Source organism: Arvicanthis niloticus, chromosome 6 (genome assembly GCF_011762505.2).
Source record: "Arvicanthis niloticus isolate mArvNil1 chromosome 6, mArvNil1.pat.X, whole genome shotgun sequence".
NCBI classification, from domain to species: domain Eukaryota; kingdom Metazoa; phylum Chordata; class Mammalia; order Rodentia; family Muridae; genus Arvicanthis; species Arvicanthis niloticus.
Window position 1 is genome coordinate 49,343,269 of NC_047663.1, and position 22,983 is coordinate 49,366,251.

At 44.9% G+C, this 22,983-nt stretch overlaps 1 protein-coding gene across 1 annotated transcript in view; it reads left to right on the top strand.

Annotated features, from left to right (window-relative positions):
• The window catches only part of Pitpnm3 (PITPNM family member 3), an 88,983-nt gene that overhangs the window by 13,335 nt on the left and 52,665 nt on the right, over positions 1-22,983 (top strand). Inside the window, exons 2-3 of the mRNA XM_034506515.2 lie at positions 2,707-2,802; positions 11,469-11,576. Of these exons, the coding sequence (XP_034362406.1) occupies positions 2,707-2,802; positions 11,469-11,576 (204 nt within the window). The remainder of the gene's footprint in view (positions 1-2,706; positions 2,803-11,468; positions 11,577-22,983) is intronic.

Genomic DNA, 22,983 nt, shown 5'->3' on the forward strand with positions numbered 1-22,983 from the left:
GAGTCACAAAAATCTCTACATGTATTTGAAGATGAAAAGACAATAGTATTTATCATATCACAAAAATATTTAGGTATAAATCAAATTCTAGCTGTTCATTATTAGGGTTTAAGAACACAGCGGCTTCTTGTGGATTAATCTCGATTCCCACCATCATGCTATATACTCAGGCTTAATTCTAGTAGATTTTCTTTCTGTAGAGTTTTGGTTTTCTGTGTAGATAATCATGTGATCTCACAATAAACACAGGTTTGTTTCTTGCTTTTCAATTTATATTTTCCATTTTTCTTGCCTTATTGCACTAGCTGATAACTTCCACATACATTTGGAAAATAGTCTTGCATCCAGGGTAGACGGTCACAGTTATGGCACACCTATATTCAGACCTCCTGCCAATAAATACAGGGCTTATGGGTGGGAAAACAAGTGCCCTTGCTCTGCTGCAGCTTCAAGGGGCTCCATAAAAAGTATGGGGCAGAAATAACTTTGCATCTAGAGGTGACCCCACACTGGTGCTTCCTGTGACCTCTGCCCTTTCATGTTTCAGAATGTTCTCTCTCTTGCCTGCAAACCATAGAGCATAACCTGGGTATGTGTCTGGGAGTCTGTGCTGGGTAGGGCAGGAGGGCTGGCCTCTCCCTAAACTGTTCATGTACATGGTAGGAAGTGGTGCTAGTATCCTGCAGGTTGGTGGGTAGGGTGAGCTGGGCTGTTGCAGGTCTCCACAGACTGCATCGTAAGATGCCCCCTGCCCGAAGCTGGAGAGATCTTTACCTTTCACAGTCCTGGGTACCTACTGTGTGTCAGATGGACTCCTCAAGATCCAGAGTTCATTTTTCCCCATGGGGGAGCCTCTATTAGGTTTCTCATCATACAGATGGGAAGTGGAGGCAGGAGCATTGTTCATACTAGCACCTAGGTCTCTGTGGGGACAGGATGTGAGTGTCTGAAGGCCAAAGCCTTTGCCTGAGGGAAGATGTACCCATGTGCATGGTGAGTTCTCTGTTTTTTTTTTTTTTTCTTTGAACATGCACGGACTGCAGGATGCAGCCTTATTTGAATACCAATGAGGAGAAGGAATAAATGATGCTACTGAGTTCATGGTGTACCATCACCTAAGTCACCACCCAGTTCCAAAGATGCTGGTGTGGGGAAGGTGCCTCTCAGAACTGATGCATTAGACTGAAATCATGTAAAATTACATATGCACCGTCAAAGCTGAGTTTCCTCTTTCCTCTGCCTCTTATCAAATTCCATTCCACAGAGATAATGTTTATAAATGGCATCTTGGTGTGTGTCCTCCCAAACATTTTAACAGCTTGGGAAGTATATTTATGTATTAATTACTGTTCCAAACACTTTATCTTTGCAAGACACGATGCTAAGCTTTTCAGCGCATTTTGTTTAATCTTTGCAATAAGCTCCGAAGGCTGGCATGGGCTAGCGCCACAGCATAGAAGGGGAAGCCAAAGCACAGAGAGGAGAGGCAACTTACCTGACATCACACAGCTTCTAAGAAACAAGGCCTGAACTTGAACCAGGCCTAAGCTCTTAACCAAATGCCACACATAACCCTCAGTATGCAGGTCTATGTTATTTTTAAAAAACAAGGTCAAAACTGTTCTGGAACCTTCTTGTGTGTATTTCTGCTAACCATACTCCATGGGCACCTTTTCCGTGTCCATGCCTAAAACACTACTTCATCTCTTCAACCATTGCTGGGAATCATCTCATATGACTGTGTATGGATGTGTGTAGCTCATCTCCTGCAGATGAGCACTGGGGTTTCTCTCGCCATACAGGCATCACTGAAATACTCTGACAATCAATTCACACCTGTGTCTTTTAGAACTTCCCCAGGAAAATTACCAGGTTGCTGTTGCTGTTGTTGTTGTTTTTCCTACCTCTTCCATTGTTTTCATTGTATAATGAGATTGCAATTGACCTACAATCTCTTGCATCTCACACACCTCAGAGTGTGTAATGCAGAGGTCTTCATGTGCATGGTGACCCCATGTGAACCCCACAGTGCTAAGTAAGGAGGACCAGAGGATGGGCGTGGGTACCAGCTGTCAACAGAGACAGGGCACATCTTTAGTCATGTCTCTCCTCACTTGGATGTGTGTAGTGCTGAGTCTTGCCATGGTCCCCGTGTGCCGTGTGTGGCTGACATCTCTGGTGATCATCAGGGTGTCTGGTCTTTCCACACGACTTGTGTTGGTCAATGAAATGTGAGCAAAGCGTGCCATTTCTGGGCAGGAGAGTTTAAAACCGGGCACGAGTTTCTGTTTCTTTGCTTTGATGGACCTTGACATCTCATTTGGAGATGGTGACATCATAAGGTGGTGGCCCCTCCGAGCGAGCGTGATGAAAAGAGCCTTCTCTGACCCATGAAGTGGAAGTGAGTCACTGTTGCTATAAGTAGCTGAGATGATTTCTTATCACAGCTCCACTGTGGAGCAATATATTGTCTCCTTGGCTGAGTCTCTTAGCTACCACCCCAGCTCTTTCCCCCCGGGAGCTTCCTCAGCGAGAGTTTTTGGACTTAAATGAAAACACCATGGTGAGAGGTGTGGTTGAAGGCTACAGAGGGGGAGAACTCAGATGTGGAGGATGTAGCTGCCCTTTGTCTGAGGGGCCTGGTCTTGGCCCCATCATATTGGAACACCCTCTCAGTCTTGACTAACACACATGTTCTCTTTGTAGGTGGCCCTTCCCCGGGTGGCGGTGCCCCCTGGCACCTTCGGAATGTCCTCAGTGATTCAGTGGAGAGTTCAGATGATGAGTTCTTTGATGCTAGAGGTGAGTGAACTTTATTTCCACCCCACCGGTTGGGTGATCTTTCTAGAAGTCCTGCACAGTGGATCCCTGCTGAGGACTGGAGTGGTCTCCACCCACACTTGCAGTTTCATACTCCATAGGTGGGAATGGGGACTCAGTACCCTCCTGTTCACTCTTTGAAATATTTCCAAAGCTCCTAATATGTGCAAGGTGCTTGGGATGGCACAGGATACGGTGGGCTTGTTTGGTGCTCTCATAAGCAGATAGTCTAGCTCGAGAGCAAACATCACAAGAGGATACAGAGGGAAGCCCAGTCACTGGTGGGAATGATGTGATCTAGCCCAAAGTACCAGCTGTCATGGGAGAGAATATAGCCAGGGCACGGACTTTGATGTGGGTGGGATACCCTTTCTGCAGAGCCAAGAAGTAGGAGCTTGCCAGGTGAGGAGAGGTGGCAGCAGGTATGGTAGCTCTGACCTAGGAAAGATTAATGAATGTTTTTTGGCTCTGAAGGGAGACCTATGTGGTGGTGGTGGTGGTGGTAGGGTGGTACACCAGGGGAAAAGGAATAATAGATGAGACTGGTTTGGATGCCAACAGTACCTATGTGGCTTCTAAGACAGGGAAGATATGGAGAGAGCCACCAATGATACTCAGAGGAGCTGTGACAGGTAGTGGGGATCCAAATGGTACCCAGAGGGACCCCAAGAGTGGTATTTTAGGTAGAGAGAACATAGAAGCCAAGGTGTGATTATAGTAGGCAGATGCAGGGGCAGGAGGCTAGTCAATCTGGAATTAGGAAAGAAGACAGGGTGGCCATACTGAGGTAGGCTGGGTGGAAAAGGGGTCTTAGTACCTTTTAGCCTTGTGGGTCTCACTCAGGGACATCACCAAGATTAGGGGGCTGACTTATTTGAGATGGGGCTAGTTTGCAATACTTAGTAAATGTGATCTTAAGGACAGACAAATGGTTATAAGCAGCATGTGGACCTAGGACAGGCAGCAGGGACTAGTCTGAACATGATCTCCACTTTGGCTTCAGACATGGTGTTCCCTTTCTGGGGTCTGAGTTTCTTATTAGCTCTGTATGTCCCCAGTTGGAGAATATTTCCCAAATATTGGGATTCAGGAGATTTCTAGGGAAGCCTGGCTGGATGCTGCTGGACTGTCCCCACTTAAGCCTCCCCCATTCTTGGCTCTGGGCAGAGAAGCCTCTCCCCAGTAAGGTCCCTAAACCAGCCCATTGGGGGCTCACTTCCCATCTTCCCTTGGTGTCTGATTGGAGTGGCTGCCAGGGCTGCTATTCTCCATAGCAACTAGCCCACAGTGTGACAACACAGCTTCAATATTTTGATACGCAGAAGAGTTTCATTTCAATATTTCTGCAGTTCATCAGGGCTGTTTGTCCTTAGCTGCTATGATGGCATGCTGCAGGAGGCAAGCATCTGTGGGTGGCACGGGGTCAAATCTGTTTTGGGCCTGTCTTCCCTGTGAGCAGCTGAGGAACCTTCCTGCTCCCATCCCTAGGACCATTGTCTCTCTCAGTCCTCTCAGCAGTGTCTGTCCTCCCTTCCCCAGTCTCAGAGAACTTGGCCTTACCATGTGCTCCCGGCTTCACGGTACACACACCTGTTTGCTGCTCCTCCCTTTGCCTATCATCTCATTTTCCTTCTCCATTCTTCCAGCATCCTAGACTTCACCTTACAGTGTGGCCTCAAACCCAGATCATATAATAGCTGGGATGTCACTCAAGATTGTGTGTGTGTGTGTGTGTGTGTGTGTGTGTGTGTCTGTGTGTCTGTGTGTTTCCTCAGGTGCTATCTACTCTGATTTTGGAAACAGAGACAGGGTCTTTCACTGCCCTGGTACAGACCAGTCAGACTAGGCAGGCTAGTCAAAGAGCCCAGAGACCCATTTGCCTCCACCTCCCCAGATCTGGGATTACAAACTACCCAGCATTTTATGTGTGTGTTGGGGATCAAACTAAGTCTTCATGCTCACACAGCAAGCACTTTACTGGCTAAGCCTCTTCTCAGTCCCCAGTCCATTTTACAAGGTGAGAAACTCAGTCAGGGATTTTACTTAGGGTTGTAGACTGTAGCAGAGCAGGGGGTATAATCCTACTTCATGTGTCCCTTCTTTCACAAGTACTTATTATCTGTTCAACCAGTGTTAGGCTCCATCCTCATTGTGGAGACTGAAGGTCCCATTTTAGTCCACATGTGGCTTGGATAGCAGGTAGAAGGGGAGAAGACAGCACATGAGCAAATGACATATATTGAGAATTGCTATATAGACAACATAAAGCAATAGACATTTCACTGCAGAGGATGTTTGAATGGCAAACACATGAAAAGTTGCTCAATACTATCAGTCATCAAAGAAAGACAAGTCAAAACTGCAAATAGGGATTGGGAGGGTGGCTCGGCTGTTAAAGTGCTTTCCTTGCAAGCCCAGGAACCTGAGTTCAGTCCCTAGCACTCACATGAAGACACTAGGCATTGTAATCCCAGAACTGGGGAGGGACACAAAAGAGTCCTCAGTGCTCAATGGCTAGCTGGTCTAGTCTAACTGATGAGCTTGGGGCCAAGGAAATGGATGATAGTGTTCCTGAGGGTGATTCTGAGGCTGTCCTCTGGTCTCCACATGCACATATGTACACACACACACACACACACACACACACACAGACAGACACACACACACACACACAGACACACACACACACAGACACACAGACACACACACAGACACAGACACAGACACACACACACACACACACACACACACACAGACACACAGAAGGAAAGCAAGACACACCTGTAAAGATGGGCTGGTGAGATGGCTCAGCAGGTGAGGGTGCTTGTTGCCAAGCTTGATGACCTGAGCTTGATCCTGGGAACCAGATGGTGGAAGTAGAGAACCAACTCCTGAGAGCTGTCCTCTGACCTCCACGTGTGTTTTGTGGAATAAGCGTACCCCTCCTACATATGCATATAAACTAAACAAATATAAACATAAGAAGTTGTTTGAACTGCAGTGATACCATTGTGTACCTATTAGAATGGTTCATTAGAATAGCTGGCTGCAATGTGGAAGAACAGGGTCCTTTCAAACTATCCTTGGGGGTAATGGACAGTTTCATAAAATTGGTGGCAGTTTCTAAAGAAGGGTGGGGAATGTAGCTCAAATGTCGAGTCTCCCAGCATGCACAGTGGCCTAGGCTCCCCTCCCCACCCAGTCCTGTGATCCTTTTATGCTAGGTGTTTATTCAAATTGAGGGAAATGTTATGCCAGTTTGATTTATTCTAGCCTTAATCTGAAAACATCCCAAGTGAAAACCAGCGAGTGAATGGGCAGGCAGAGTCTGTTCTAGAAGAAAGGCATGAACTGAAGCATGCAGGAGTGCAGACAACATCAGAATAAGTCACTCTGACAGAAAACAAGTCCAACCAAAGCAGAGCACACTGGCTGACTGCCCTGACAAAAAAACTCTAGAAAATGCCAAGCATCCCACAGGGACAGGAGCAGATCAATGGTCTCAGAGTGGGAAGGAGAGCAAAAACAACGAGAGAAAACTGGGTGTGATCACTGCCTCACAGCATCTATGACTGTCAAAACGCTACACTGAGGTTTTCATTCATTCATTTGTTCATTCATTCATTTCCCTCAGATTATTATTAGAAGATTTAACACAATACAAACTAATGAAAGTTGAAAGGCATTAAGATCAAAATAAAAATGGCTAAGAATTGCCATCCTTGTGGCCCATGATGCCTTCCCTCACTGAGAAAGGAAGTGCCTGTTCCCTTTGGTTCTTCTCTCTGGTTCTGAGTACCCACCCTCTTTCTATGAATATGCATCAACAAGCTGAGCTTGGCCTTAACTGGGCTAGTGGCTGGGGAGGTGAAGGGTCTGGAGCCTGATTATATTTAGGTATACTGGCACTGGAAAGTCTGACCAAGAACAAAGCAAAGGGACACCCTCCCCCTCACAGGATGCCAACTTTCTGTTATTTATCCATCTCTGTTTTCTTTTTCTTTGGTGCTCTCTGCTTTCCATAGCAACTAGGAGAAGATAGTGCTCAGATTAATAACTTAAATTTTATAGAAGACTAGGGCAAAGTCAGGTCCCATAGCTGATTAGGAGCTTAGATCAGATTGTCCCTCCTTGGTTGAACTTCTAGTGTGAGCATGTGGATTCCCAGGGAGTCCAAGTTAGGGAGTCCAAGCGGAGATAACATAAAGTGGAGTCTGAGGGCCCAGGTCTTCATCATGGTAGTGCCATTGACTGGCTGCCATCTGAGCTCAGACACATCTCAAAGCCCTGGCTAAGGTTCTCCTCTAGAAGATAATAGGGATGTAGCCATTAGCCCATGGGTGAAGAAGGAGAGGAGGTGATTGCTGGACAGAGGAGCTATTATAGATGCAAGCCACAGAGGTCTCTAAGGTCCTGCCCTCATCCCATATTAGGGGAGTTGAGAGAGGGAATGCCTTTAAGTTTTTGGGGGTGGGTGGAGTGGGCACCATTCTCAGTGTGAGAGAGGATTAGTAGAGTTCAGAGAAGCCCAAGGGATGGGGTCTATGTTAGTGCAAGGTGAAGGTGAGGACCAAGCAACAAGCATTCAGGTCCTTGGAAAGACCGGTTCTGTGGGCCTGATGTGGGTGATATTGGACAACCAACTAGAAAAGGTGATACATAATCTGGTCTATGAGCTGGAGGCACAGGAGAGCCCCTGAGCCCTGGGAAGGAAGATGAATTCTGGGCCCTAATAGCCCCGGAGGCTGGGCTTACAGGGCACTACCAGGCTTCAGCTTAGAGCAGAGTCATGCTGGGGTTAAGGTTTGAGTTGTACTGATGGTAAGGGAGGCTCAGCATGGAGCTTAGCATGGGGAACAAAACGCCTGGCAGCCATCCAGATGTTCCCTCTGGGGTTCTGTGGGTGCTGTGGGGAGGTAGTTCTACTTCAGAGACAGTGGGGGGATGCTAGGGTTGGATCTTGTGGCCCCTCTGTTAGGAAATACTTCAAGTAGAGTCATTTTGCATGCTGTGCACCCCCTCCTTGCGTGTGCGTGTGTGTGTGTGTGTGTGTGTGTGTGTGTTCTCTGGGCATCACAGGGGACAAAGCCCATTGTTTCCAGAATGAAGATCTGAAGGATGAATGTGAAGAGTAGGACAAGCCAGAATTCCAGAGGGATGGAGAGGCAAGAGAAAGTGTTTTGGAGGGATAGGTTTGAGCAAATGGAGAGGGTGAACAGAGAAGGATTACAGGAGAGAGATTCTAGATAGCAGGGGGAAAGGAAGCAGAGGAGAGGAGAGAGAGAGAGAGAGAGAGAGAGAGAGAGAGAGAGAGAGAGAGAGAGAGAGAGAGAGAAGTTAAAGAATTCTGGAGGTGCGTAAGACAGCCAGTGATCCAGAAGAAAAAGTGCCAAGGGCAGGAAAGCCTCCTGCATGGATTGAGGAGTCTGAGGAGACAAAATTGAAAGACAGGAGAGAGATTAAGGAGGCTCTTCCACTCAGAGAAAAGGAGAGACCCAGGGGAGGAGGCAGGGACAAATACCGGGATGTGGTAGAACAAGGGAGAGAGACAGTGAGGCTGCTTAGAGAGAGCACAGGGAGTCTGAGAGATACAGAGGCAAATTCAAGTACCAGGAGAGGTAGAAGCTCATGGGAAGAGATCCAGAGAGAGCCAGTCTTTGGGGCCAGGGCCTGGAAACCAGGCAGGAGGGAATCATGCTGAGTTTGCAAGTGAAAGTATTTGACAACAAAGGGAGCTGAGCTGTACATGGAATCAGGAGGAGGAAGTGGGGGGGGGGGAGCCTCACACTCCAGGGATGGAACTTCCCGAATTGTAAGAATCACTATCTAGTTTGTACTGAGCACCCACTGCCTGACTGGCACCAGACCTCGCACCCGGCTCTCTGGTCTTCCCACACTGGAGTTCTTTATGATGGCATCCTTCACATCATGGCTTCCTGTGGGAAAGAGGTCACATCTAAACACACAACATGTGCTTAGGAGTCTGTTTGCTGCAGGATGGTTGTTGGAATGGAAAAAAAAAATACCTGCTTACTTGGGTAACCAACTGAACCAAGAGACAGAACTGAGGCCTGTGCCACGATGTCTGGCTTTAACCTCTTTGTGATTCTGTTTCCTCAAGGATAAGCCACCTTATATTTTTGCATGCTGTTTTTAGCTTGTGTAATTCTTTCAAAGTTATTATATTATTTGTCCCTGTGGCAGCTTGCAAGAGGACTTAGAGAGCTAGACATTTTATTGCCATTTAAGGGACAAGAAAACAGAAACAGCAGTGGGGGGAGGGGCATGCAAAAACAAAGCTCACAGCTTGTACAATCTGCACTGTAACCTGGTCAGATCTCTGCCCAGTGTTGGATGCCACTCACAGGTGTGAACTCGTCCCCAGAGGGAGCATATGCGAAGTCTTCCAGGTGTGTGGGGCCAGTCAACACAAGATGTCCAGGACAGGGGGCTGGAGGGCAGGATGTCAGGGCTTTTTTTTACTCTTTTGTGAGACAGGTTCTCACTGTGTAGCCTAGGTTGGCCCCAAAGTTAATGATTCCCCCCCGCCCCCCCGCAACAGTCTTCCCAGTGCTGGAATTATAGATGTATGCCACAGTAGCAGGCTTAAGGATATCTGAGCTTACCCAGTGCTCAGAATACTGTTTGCTAGGCAGAGCTCTTGAGCAAGGATTTTTCAACTATTCAGTGTCCTTGTCTACATAATAAAGATAGTAATCATTGTTCCTTGGAGTGTGGTGTGTGGTGTGTGGTGTGTGGTGTGTGGTGTGTGGTGTGTGGTGTGTGGTGTGTGGTGTGTGGTGTGTGGTGTGTGGTGTGTGGTGTGTGTGTGTGTGTGATGTTGTGCTGTGTTTGTGGCATGTATATACTTGTTATTGTGGGTTTGTTCATACATGCTCATGTGGAGGTCAGAGGTTGACTCTGGCTGTCTCCAGTGGTGAATTTTTATCTTTACTTTTTGAGACAGGATCTCTCACTACACCTGAAACTCCACTAGGCAAGGCTATCTGGTTAAACAGCTTCAGAAAACCACCTGTTTCTGTCTCACAACTCCCAGCAACTCCCAGCACTAGGGCTACAAGCATGTGAAGCCATTAATCTTTGTTGTAAGTCCTGGGAATTTAGGTATCTCTGCTTGTGCAGCAGGACTTTACTGACAGAGCCATCCCTAGCTCCATTGTTTGTCCCATTTTTATGAGAATACAGTTAGTGGTTTTTTTTTCTTTATATGATCTTTCCCAGGCTGGTCTTAAATTCACTATGTAACCAATGCTGCCTTGAAGTTCAGATTTCTTGCCTCCACCTCCTGAGTGCTGGGATTGCAGGCATGCACTACTACATCTGGCTTATGAATTTGTATTTGTAAATCACATATAACAATCTCACTTGTGAAAGTTTTATAAGGACTGTTAAATCAACCAACAAATCAAATAAATAACAGAATAAGACAGGAGGCGTTGATAGAAATGGGATCTGGGTTACTGAGCACTGGTGTGAGTCAGAACGCTGGACAGCTCCCAGAGGTTTGGGTCCTCCATATTGATTGCTGGAGAAACCCTCTCCCAGAGAGGCAGATATCAGTCTTTATTCTTCGTTATCCCGAACTTGGGGATTCTCCTCAACATCCTTGCTGTCTGCATTGTGAAGGAAGGCACTAAGCTCTTCACCATGAGGGCTCATCTTGAGGCAGAAGGTGGAGTGAGAACCATGCCCACTCCCACAAGTGCGCTGTTATAGAAACATTCTTTCTCAGGACGAGGGACTATGTCACGTGTGTGATGTTGGCGACAGGGGACCCAGAGGCTTGTACAGTGCAGTGTGGACAGGGGCTATGTCCCCACCAATTTTTCCCAGAATAATCATTAAGGACAGAGTCAGGGCTAGGGGGAGTTGAGCAGGAAATAGAGGCATTAAAAGGTTCCTGTAGGTGAGATGGAATCTAAGGACTCCATATAACTCAGACAGTTTAGAACCAGAAGGCTTTCTCTATGCTTACCTCAGAGCTGCTTCTGTACCCATCCAGCTCCAACCAGCCTACGACCTGCTGGTGAATTACTTGTCAGAAGAAGAACTGAGCTCAGCAGCTCTTATCTCTGGGCCCCCTCTGTACCCTGGGGCTGACATACTTCATCTCAGTTAAGCCTTCCCAGAACTCTATGAGTTGGACATTGCCTGTCTCCTTTTACTGTTGGGAAGATGGAAGTTCATAGAAGTCCAGTCACAGTCCTAAAGGGAAATAATGGGCAAATAATGAGGTTTAGGTTTTGGTTCTTTCTTTCCAAGAAATGCTAGTTTCAGTGTTAGCAGTGGATGACGTCCTCCTTCTCACTTTCTCCTGCTATAGCATGTAGGATTCTGGTGAGTCACAGCATCAAGACCTTATTGCAATGACAAATTCATCAATAGTTTAGTCCGGTTACTGAAGTAACTCTCAGCAGATAAAGTCTTGGGTGGAGGATGTAGTTCCGTGGTAGAGCACTTGTCTGGCATGTCAAAGGTTCTGGGTTCCATCTCTAGCACTGCAAAAAAAAATATGTTGAAGTCTGTTTCAACTTTTGGGTGAAATGCCTACCCTCTCAGACACCAGCTCTGGTTAGGACTACCCAACCAGCCCTGTCTGCTAACATCCATCTCTCCCCATCCTACAGAGGAGGTGGCTGAAGGAAAGAATGCCATCCTTATTGGAATGAGCCAGTGGAGCTCCAATGACCTGGTAGAGCAGATTGAGACCATGGGGAAGCTGGATGAGCATCAAGGTGAGTCTCTGCCTCTCCCAAGCCCTGGTTGTGCATGTGTGTTACAGGGTGGGGGTGGGGCTGCCCATTGTGCCTGGGACCTATAGGAACTCTCTGGGTGACAGAGGGTCTGGGTGGAGGTTGAGGAGGCAGCGCTCTATAGGGCTGCCTGGTTGGGGGTGCAAAACAACTCAATGGCACATATACAGAGTACTTCCTTTGTTCATCAAGTGGCATTCAGGAGCATTGGTAATTAAGGGCAATTGAGGCCAAACTGTTATGTTCCGGGTCTATGGGACTGAGATCATTTAGGTAAGATAGGCTTCCAGGCACTAACCCGCTCACAAAACCTGCGCAATTCCCTTCCCAAGGCAGTCATAGCCCAAGTGCTTCCTACCAGGTTCCATCTTTAAGAGGTTCCACTGTGTCCATGCTTTTACACTGGGGACTAAGCACCCAGCATATGAACATTTAGGAACAGACACACCTATTCCATAGCATTCATTTTCTTTTCTTTTCTTTTTTTTTCTCTCCTTTCTTGGTCTTGACACTAGACAGTTTTAGTCTGGGCCAGAGTGGCTAAGTGGCTATGGCCATCTTATCAGGGGTTGTCTAGTGGAGGTAGTGTTGACCCAGCTCAAGAAAATGGTCACCTTGCCCAAGCACCCAATTCTTTTCTTATCCTCCATCCCCTTCACTTTTGGGCCAGAGCTTGTCCCATGCAGAGAGATGGGTAGGCTCAAGCTGTTGTTCATTCACTATGAATGAAGAAGCCATGAGAAGCTAGGTCTGAGTCTTATTTAAGGTCCTTCTAGTCTAAGACACCATCTCTAAATAGGCCTTAGTGGCCACATGCAGACTGTCCTTCCATGAATGTGATACTGGTCTAGGGAATGTTTAAAGGCTTGGCCCTACTAGCTTGACTTGTGATCTGGGAGATAGTGCCACAGCCACATATTTGCAGATGGCTCCTCAGTCTGCTCTTTGCTTCACACCCCCAGGAGCTCAGAAGGAGTCCAGAATGGGTCACCTATTCTGGATTCTCCCCCCCAACCATGCTTGGTAGCCACAAAAAAGACAAAACCAGGTTTGTAGTCACCACTCAGTTGGCCTTCCCTCCTCACTCCCACCCCCACCTGTCTGTTTAGGCTTGTGTGACTCAGACTCAGTGTGAGCTCAGCAGGGGTGAGGGAGAGGCAGGGTGAAGTGTGAGGGTGGTATGGTGGTTGGGGGAAGGGTGTAAGGAAACATAAGGAAGGTCTATTGGACAAGCAGAGCCTCTCAAGTCTAAGGTCTGGACAGGAGCCTCCGTCCTGCTGTATCTTGGTTTCTTCAGCTGCAGTGTGGGGTATGAGTATTAAGGGTGTGAGAATTATGAGATAATACTTGCAAAAATGCACCCAGTCACAGGTCGTTTTAGTGATGGAATGAACAATCTTTCACAAGCATAGCTGTCACATAGCAAATGCCATGTGCTGGTGTAGGATCAAGTCAGGGAGGTGAGTGTTCTGATTGCAAGGGCTGATGCCATGGCACCCACTGCCTGATCCCCAGTACAGAATGTGGAGCAGGGATCAGGGAGCAGAGAAGGAAGAGGATATTCAGAAAGGCAAGCCAGCTGCATTTCTGGCTCCCGCTTTCCTGTGGATTAATAATGTGGGTTGCTGTAACACAAGGGACATACATGTGAAATGTCACTTCACATATCAATTGTGGGGCCTCTGCAGGAACCTAGCCTTGTGCTAGATGCAGGGGAAACAAAGATGGGCAAGATAGCATCTTCATCCTCAGGGTCTACCCCACAGCGGCAGGATGCCGTGCAGTGAGTCAGGCTGAGAAAAGGGCTGAAGAGGGAGGCTCTGGGGACTATTCCAGGTAGAAGGATTTCTGACTGTGCTTGCTGGAAAAGAACTGATGATCTAAAGAAGCTGATGCTACTGCCTGCTTCAAGCTTCCTATCCTTCCCCTCACTCATCCCAGGAACTCCTTTCATGGTAGTGCCTTGGCTGGTCCTCCTTACCTCCAGCTAAGACCTCTCAGGAGCTCCAGACTTCTGATTGATGGTAACACTCTGTCTGGATGACTCAAAGACCCCTCATGCTCTTCAGCTTCAAAACACAGTTTACTTTCTTCTGCCCCTTGAATTATCTTTTGCATTTCATCTTTTCTATCCATCACCATTTCTATCATGTTACAGAGGCTCTCCTCAGTCATCAGAACATCCAGTCCTTGAGGGCACTGACTCTGAGGAGAGTGCACTGGCATGCACATGCTCCTGGGCATCCATCCTTCCCTTGTTCGTTCCTCCCTCCCTCCCTCCCTCCCTCCCTCCCTCCCTCCCTCCCTCCCTCCCTCCCTCCCTTCCTTTCTTAGTTCTTTCCTTTCTTTCTTTTTCCTTCCTTCCTTCTTCCTTCCCTCCCTTCTTTATTCCTTCCTTTCATTCTGTTCTTTTATTGTGAAAACATCTTGGTCACTTTATTGTTTGTTCTGTGGGTTTCTTTATGACCTAGATCATGCACATGTCCCAGAGAGACTGCTTTGTCCTCCCTCCCTCCTTCCCTCCCTTCCTTTCTTTCTTTGTTTTTGTTTGTTTGTTTTTGAGACAGGAACTCTCTATGTAGCTCTGGCTGTCCTGGAACTCACTAAATAGAACAGGCTGGCTTGAACTCACAGAGAGCCTCCTGCCTCTGCCTCCCAAGTGCTGGAATTAAAGGTGTGTGCCACTGTATCTGGCTGGTCTTGTTTCTCTTTTTCTGAACTGGAGACTTTCACTCACCTAAAATATTCTTTTGCTAAGTTTACAGTTCACAGTTTCTTCTCCCCATGGGCGATGCAATTTTAGACCCCACACCCATATGTGGCACAGGCTTAGAGTGTTAATTACTCATGTGTGGCTTTTTCTTTCTCACTGTCTCTGAATGGTTTTTTTGCTGCTGCCCCAAAGGAATGGTGTCTGAATGTGCATCTATGTATATATGAGTTTGTGTGTGTATATATGTTTGTATATGTTTGTATATGTGCTTATGTGTGCACGTGTATGTTTGTGTATATGTTTATGCTATGTACACTTGTGTATGTGTGTATTTAAGTGTTTGTATTTAAGTATTGCCTATTTGTATGTATGTGTGTTTAAGTGTTTGCACATGTCTGTATTTGGGTATGTATGCATATCTATGAGTGTTCCTTTATGGCTGTCACATCCCTTCAAGGACATACTTTAGCTCCTCACTATCCACAGACTGGGGTCAAGTCTGGAGTTGGCAATTTATCCTCAGCCCCTAGCCTGGACCCTCCAGCCATGGGATCCCAGGTCTGCTCTGTGCAGCTGTTGACTTCCTTTCCAGTGCACCCTGGGTTTGCTTCTGTCCTTTGTCAGTTGCCAACCTTTATTGTAGTCCTGGCTATATAGTCACCTACTGGGTGATATGTATTCTACTAGAAAGACACCCTTCAGCATTAGCCTTGTGCACACTAGTTATTATTTGACTATTACTTGTCCTGTTTTTACTTAGTAATTTTTACTGTAAGAAAAGCCACATAACTTAAAATATACTTTTTAAAATACATTAAGTGTCTGGTTCAGCAGCGCTAGGTCACACTGCTCTCTGGCTGTCACCATGCATCTTAGGAACTTGGTTACCATTCCAAACTGACACTGCACTGAGCACCAATCCCTACCCCCCAGCCCCTGACAAGTAGTAGGCTGCTTTCTTCTCCAGGTTGCTGAGAAGTAGGCTCATGCAGCGTTTGTCCCTTTGTGTCTGGATATTTTCAATAGCATAATGTTTTTGAGATTCATCCATGTTTAGCACGAATCAGGACTTTATTCTATTTGTGGCTGAATAACTTTCCATTGTATACGCCATTATGCTTATCCACTCACCTGTTGATGGACATCCAGGTTGTTTCTGTTTTTCCCCTATTGTGACTAATGTGGCTGTGAACACTGGAGTACAAATATCCACCTTCTTTCTTGAATGCATTCTTGTTGGGAGAAAAAAATCAAACAATGAAAACAGAGCCACGTCTTCCTTCCCAGTCCCTTCCGTGGCAGACCTCATTGAACAGCTTTGCAATGTGTATAGTTCAATAGCTCGGATTAGACATTAGTGTCGCAAGTCATTCTTTCATTTTTTATTCATCCTATTCTGACTCGCACGGTTGCATGACAGACGCGCTGTTGCAATAGATGTTGACATATTTCATTAAAGGAATGCTTAAACTTTATTTAAGATGATGTAGACCTGTATATGTCTCTGTGTGAGTACATGCACATGAGTGCAGGTGCCCATAGAGGCCAGAAGAGGACATCAGATCCCCTGGAGCTGGAGATACAGGTGGTTGTGAGCTTCCTGACATGGGTGCTGGGAACCAGACTCAGGTCCTCTGCAAGATCAGTGTGCACTCTGGGCTGCTGAGCCCACTCTCTAGCCCCTCTTCTGAATTGTTGTTGTTATTATTATTATTATTAGTGTGTGTGTGTGTGTGTGTGTGTGTGTGTGTGTTTAAACAGGGTCTCTTTATGTGACCCTGGATGTCTTAGAACTTACTATATAGAACAAGTTGTACTTGAACTTACAGAGATCTGCCTGTCTCTGCCTCCAGAGTGCCTGATTTTCTTAAACATATTTTTTTGTTCATATTTTATTGTGATATTTGCCCTTTGCTTCTACTTATAAGGGAGCCTTTATATATTCTAGATGTAGCTCATTTTCAGTTATTGAGTAGTTACTTTTCTCGTGATTGTGACCCATTATCCTACAGGAGGCAACCTGAATGAGGAAAGATTGATTTTGTGTCAGGTGATACAATCTATCATGTCTGAGAAGGGACCACATCTCCCAAGAGGCAGAGAAAGGAACATGCCTGGATTCAGCTGGCTTTTTCCTTTCCTTTCCTGTTTTAAAAAACAAAACAAAATAAAACAGGTGTGTGTGGTAGGTGCATGTGTGTGTCTGCATGTTTACATGTTTACATGCACATATGTGTGTAAGAGGCCAGAGTTTGACATTTGGTGTCTTCCCCAGTCATCTTCTGCTTTATATATATTGAGGCAGGGATTTCTGAAGTTTAAACTCATTTGTTTAGTCTGGTCAGCTAGCTTGCCGGAGGCTGATAGTACAGGTTGTCATGCCCAGCTCCATCTGTGTGAGTGTTGAGGACCCGAACTCAGGTCCCACCCTTGCATAACAAGTAAGTGCTTTGCCTGAGCTGTCACCTCAGCCTCTCCTTGTGTCCTGTTCATTTTGTCTGGACCCCAGCCCATGGGATAGTGTTGGCCACAGTTGGGGTGTGTCTTCCTCCTCAGTTAATCCTTTTTAGAAACCCTTCACAAGGACCCTTAACGGATCCAAAACTGCCTCACGAATGGCCTAGACTTTGTAGTGCACTAGAATTGACAATCAAAGTCAACCATTGCAGCTGTGTATTTGAAATTTTACTTCTTTGAAAGCTTGCACCGCACTAACAGTTTGTCAGCTGATTCTTTTGGGTTTTTCAATATGCCATATCATTTAAAAATCTTAGCAGTTATATTCTTGCCAATATTTATACTACTTATTTTTCATTTTAAATTGCGTTGCATGGCTCTCTTAGACGTTTGCCTCCGTATTTACTCCCATCTCCATGACAGGGTAACCCACTTTTAAAAAGGTTTATTTATTTATCTTTATTTATGTATATATGTGCTTATGTGAATGTATGTGCAACATAAGCATGTGGGTGCCCACAGAGGTCAGAAGAGGGCATCAGATAATCTGGAACTGGAGTTACAGGTGGCTGGAAGCTGCCATGTGGGTGCTGGAAACTGAATCCAGGTCCTCTGGAAGAGCAACACATGCTCTTAATCACTAAGCCATCTTTCCAGTCACAGCGATCCATGTTTAATGCCCAAATCACAATTCACAATAAAAACATTGCATTATGAGGCTGGAGAGATGGCTCAGCAGTTAAGAGCACTGACTGCTCTTCCAGAGGTTCTGAGTTCAGTTCCCAGCAACCACATGGTGGCTCACAACCATCTGCAATGGGATCCAATACCCTCTTCTGATGTCTGAAGACAGTGCCAGCATACTCACTTACATGAAATAAATAAATGTTTTAAAAATAATTTTAGAATATTGCATATATGTATAATACGCAGCTGAGTTGTTGGGCATCCCTAAGTCAGGACCGAGCAGCAGAAATGTTGGCAGGCTTTTGTTTGATTCTGACTGCAATGAGGTATGATAATGTCACCCACTTTACCAGTAAGTACAGCCCTTGATTTATGGTTTCAGAAATGTCTATTGGGTTGAAAAAAAAAACTTTCTAAAAAATCATGTCTTTCCGTTTCCTTTGTTCTGTACCCATTCCTCCTTGTCATTCTTAATCCTTTTCACCAAAGACTTAGCAATTTTGATTTTAAAAAAAAGTTCTTAGTTTTATTTTTAATCAGCTCCACAGTCTCCTTTTCCTCTTTAATTTACATAAATCAATGTTGCTTTTATTTCAGGACATCTCCCCTCTTACTTATTCTCCATGTGATGCAATCTAGAGAGAGACTAGAGGACACTCACTGGTCCTTCCCGACTTTGGTAGGATTATTTTTCAGTGGGAGATTGATTTTGCCAATATCAAACTTTGGATAATTTTTTTTTTGTTTAAGGGAACCCCCAAATTGTACAAGTTTTAATCACCACAAAATATGTGTCTTACCCACTAGTCCATCTCACCAGCCTGAATAAGGAGTCTCTTCACTCAGTTATGCCCAGGGACTTCAAAGCCTCCTCCTTCTTCTTGATCTATGAGTATTCAGCACCATTTATAAAATTTTTGGTGAATAGATTATTTTTACTGTTTGTGAATTTTAGTATCTTGTGATTAAAATGTTTGAATTTTAAGTATTATTCCTTTGAAGTTTTTCATGTAGTTCCCCTCTCTGAATATTACATGTAAGTCTTGTTTTTCGAGACAGGGTCTCTCTGTGTAGCTCTGGCTGTCCTGAATCTTGCTATGTAGAGCAGACTGGCCTTAAACTCACAAAGACCCATCTTCCTCTGCATTCCCAGTGCTGGGCTTCCATACATGTTTTTAAAAATAAATTTCCTCTGTTTGTAGGTTGTAATTTTTCCATCTATTAGGTCAAACGTATCAATCAGTACAGTTTTCTCCTTTCAATTTTTAAATGCCTTTGTTTGACATAATTAAATTTCTTACATGCCATTTTTTCTGTATGTCTAAAATTCTACACTTAAACAGTTATTTGTGTGTATGTGTATGTATGTGTAGACCAGGATACAATTTCTTTGAGTCTGGTTTTTCCTTCCACTATGTGGCTTCTGGGGACTGAACACAAGTCAGGCTTGGTAGCAAGCAGTTTGGCCCCAAGACATCTGGCCTGTTCCATAAGTCCTTGTGCTTCTAAATACCTTTGTTTAGCCTTTGAATGCAACATCTCTTACATCCACAAGATCCTTGTCAGTGGCTTTCTTGGTGTGCAGTATCTCTGGTAAGCAGTTGGAGGTCAGCGTAATCCTTATTGCTGTGTGGATAGCCTGGAGTTCTGTCCCAAAGTGGTAAATGCTCCCATGTCTCCTCTTATGTTGGGTTCACACTGATCCTGAGTGAGATTTCTTGGCACCTGGATGCACTCATCCTTGCTGGGAACTTTCCTTATCATTGCTCCTTCAATTCAAGCACATTTTCCCTGTTTGTCCTTCCAGAGCTTATACTAGACAGATGCAGGAATTTTTGTAGCAGCATTTCAACCTGTCCTTATATCCACTACCCACCCTTCCCTCGTTTTTCAGAGACAGGGTCTCACTATGTAGCTCTGGCTTTCCTGAAACTCATTATGTAAACCAGGCTGGCCTTGAACTCACAGATCTGCCTGCCTCTGCTTCCCCAGTGCACCACCATACCCAGCTAACTTGTCTGTATTCTTATTTCTTGGTTCTGTTTGGTTTCTGGGCATTTTTCCTCAGCTCTAAACAACAGCTTGTCTGTTTTCTTCTCATGGGCGCTTTTGTTTTGCTGGTCGACATCTATGGAGCTGGTTTTTCTTTCAGCAATCATCTTTCCACTTTCTTCTGTTCTCATCTGTTTTGTTGCCTAACAACCTGGCATTGACTCAGAGAGAGCACAGGTTCATTCTGTGTTTTCTGAAGTTCCCTTTTGCCAGCTCTGTTACATCTCGGAGTTTTCTGTTGATTGGAGCTGGGTGAGAACAGACCACACACTTAAGGCAGGATTAATTAGCCAAGGATGGAAAGTGAGATTACAGCACAGGGCGGTGACCACCTGATTCCATTAGCTAAGAACGTGCAGCCGCTGTCAACACTGTCCAAGCAAATAGTTTTTGCCAAGTTCTATTTTTAAATCAAGGTATAATTCATATGCCATAGAATTCACTCTTTAAAAGTGTACATCCCAGTAGTATTCAGATGTCTGTGCATAGTCATCACTATTACCGAGTTGCAGAACATTGTCCCCCAAAGAAACGCCATTCAGATCAGTAATCACTACGAGTCTTGTCAGTGGAATCCAGCAGATGTGGTCCTTCGTGTCTGTCTGCTTTCTGTTATGATGTTTATGAATCTCGTCTATATAGTAGCACATATCAATACTTATGATTGCATGTTACTCTGTGGCGCAGATACGCCATATTCTGTTTATCTATTGATCAGCTAATAGGCATTAAAATGGTTTCCACTTTTTGGGTATTGTGAATAACTCTTTCCGTGTGTGTGCATGTGCGTGTGCGCTTGCGCGTGTGCGTGTGTATGTTCATGTCCCCCAAGTGCATGATCAACTCTCTTGATACATCCCTAAGACTTATATTTTTTTAATTAATTATTTTTTTACTTATTCAATTTACTCTGCTCAATTCCCCCCTCCAAGAGTTAGAATTTTTTTTTTTTTTTTTTGGTTTTTTTGAGACAGGGTTTCTCTGTGTAGCCCTGGCTGTCCTGGAACTCACTCTGTAGACCAGGCTGGCCTCGAACTCAGAAATCCGCCTGTCTCTGACTCCCAAGTGCTGGGATTAAAGGCATGCGCCACCGCGAGTTAGAATTTTTGTACATTTTATTTAACCTCTTGATGAACTGTCAGAGTCTTCCAAAGCACCCCTCCCCCACCCCCATTTCACATTACCCTGAGTGACAGGAAAGTGCCCCTGTTCTCCAGCTCCTCATCCATGCTCATCTCCTCTGCTTTTTTAGGTTGTAGCCTCCTAGTGAGTATTTGAATTGTCACTTCCCTAATGACTAGCTAGGTTAGCATCTTTTCATGTGTTTATTGGTCACTTGCTTTTCTTTTTGGAGAGCTTTCTATTCAAATCCTTTTCCCACTGTTTGTCTTTATACTGTTGATCTGTAAGAGCTCTCGATGCACCCCCAGCACTGGAATCTTGCCATATACACAAGTTACAGATATTTCCCCATCTCACTGGTTGTTGTTCCCTTTCTCCAACGGTGTCCTTTGAAACAAAGATTTAAATTTTTCTTGAAGTCCAGCTAATTTATTTTCATTGTTTATGTTTTTGATCTTATATCTAAGAGACCATTACTTAACCCAAGAGCATGATGGTTTATATGTTTTAAGTATTTTATAGTTTTAGCTCTCGTATTTAGCTATTTTTTTTTAAATCAATGTACTCGGAATTCTTTGGTATGATATGATGCAGGGATTCAACTTTATTCTTAACTATTACTTATTTTTAAAGTTTTATGAGTCTCTGTATGAAGGAGGCTAGAGACATCAGATCCCTTGGAAGTGAAATTACAGGTTCTTGTGGGCTGTCTGGCATAGGTGTTGTCACCCAAACTCAGGTCCTTTGTAAGAACAGCAAGTGCTCTTAACCACCAAGCTGTCTCTCCAGGTATGTTGTTTTGCATACGGGTAACCAGCTGTCCCAGAACTATGTACTGAAATGACTTTTCTCTATCTTGAATTTCTTGGGCATCCTAGTCTAAGTCAGCTGGTCATAGGCATATGTATTTAATTCTAGATGTTCCATCTTACTCTGCTTAGATATATATGTGCCAAGAAGTTCTACACATTTATAATAAGTTTGAAATCAGATGTGGGACACCAATAACTTTGTTTTTCTTTTGCAAGATTGCTCTGCCTAGCCTGCATTTGTATATGAAATTTAAGGTGAGGTTGCTCATTTCTGCAAAGGGGCCAGCTGGGACTGTGCTGAATCTGAAGATCAACCTGGAGTCTTACGTGTATGGCATTATCAGTCCTAACCCATTAATTCTTTATTTCTTTCTTTAGAGCTAATGTGTGTATGTGCATGTGTGCACAAGCATGTATATGTGAGATTGTGGTGTGTGTCCATGTATGTGCATAGAGGCTAGTGAGGGTGTCAGGTGTTCTGCTCTGTCATTCTCTGTTCCCTTGAGGAAGGGGCTCTCACTGGATCTGGAGCTGGGTTGGTTGCAAGCCCGGATTCCTCCTGTGTCTGCCTCCTGCAGCACTGGGGTGCAAGCACAGGCTGCCACTCTAGTTTTTACATGGGTGCCAGAATTTGGAATCTGGTCCTTCTGCTTGCACAGCAAGGGCTCTTACCTACTGAGCCATTGCTCCAGCTCCCTCTTCTTTAATTTCTTTCAACAATGTTTTATAGTTTTTAATAAACAAGTCCAAACACTTATATTATTAAATCTGCTTCTCAGTATTCTAAGTGTAACTGGAATTGTTTCTTAATTTCATTTTCAGACTGTTCACTGCAAATATGTGGCAGTGGAACCGACCTTGTATGTTGATCGAATATCCTGAAACTCTGATAGACTTACATCTATGTGCATGTGTGCGTGTTTCTCTCTCTCTCTCTCTCTCTCTCTCTCTCTCTCTCTCTCTCTCTCTCTCTCTCTCTCTCTGTGTGTGTGTGTGTATAAGAGTGTGTGTAAGTAAGAGCAGAGGTACTCCTTAGTATCTTCTGTACATAAAATCTTGTCACCTCCAAATAGAGGTAGGTTTTGCATATTTTTCCAGTCTGTTTACATTTTATTTCTCCTCATTGCCTAGTTTCCCTGACTAGATCCTTGAGAATAATGCTGAATAGGAGTGGGAAGAACAGGGTCTTCTTGCCTTATTCCTGATCACTTGGGGATGTTTCCCGTCTCTTATTTATTTTTATGTGAGTGAGTGTTTTGCTGAATGTATGTCTTAGTCCCACATTTGTACCTGGTGCTTGCAAAGGTCAGATGAGGGGAACTGGGACTGGAGTTGTGAATAGTTGTGCGCCTCTAGGTGGGTGCTGGGAGTTGAATTCAGGTGCTATGCAAGAGCAGCAAGTGTTTGTAACTGTCGAGCCATCTCTTTAGCCCCGGTTTTGTTTTTTTTGAGGGTGTCCTTCATCTGGTTGGGATGAACTTCCCTCACATTCCTAGACTGTTGGAGATTATTACTATTTGTAGGCACTGGGTCTTGTATCTACTGA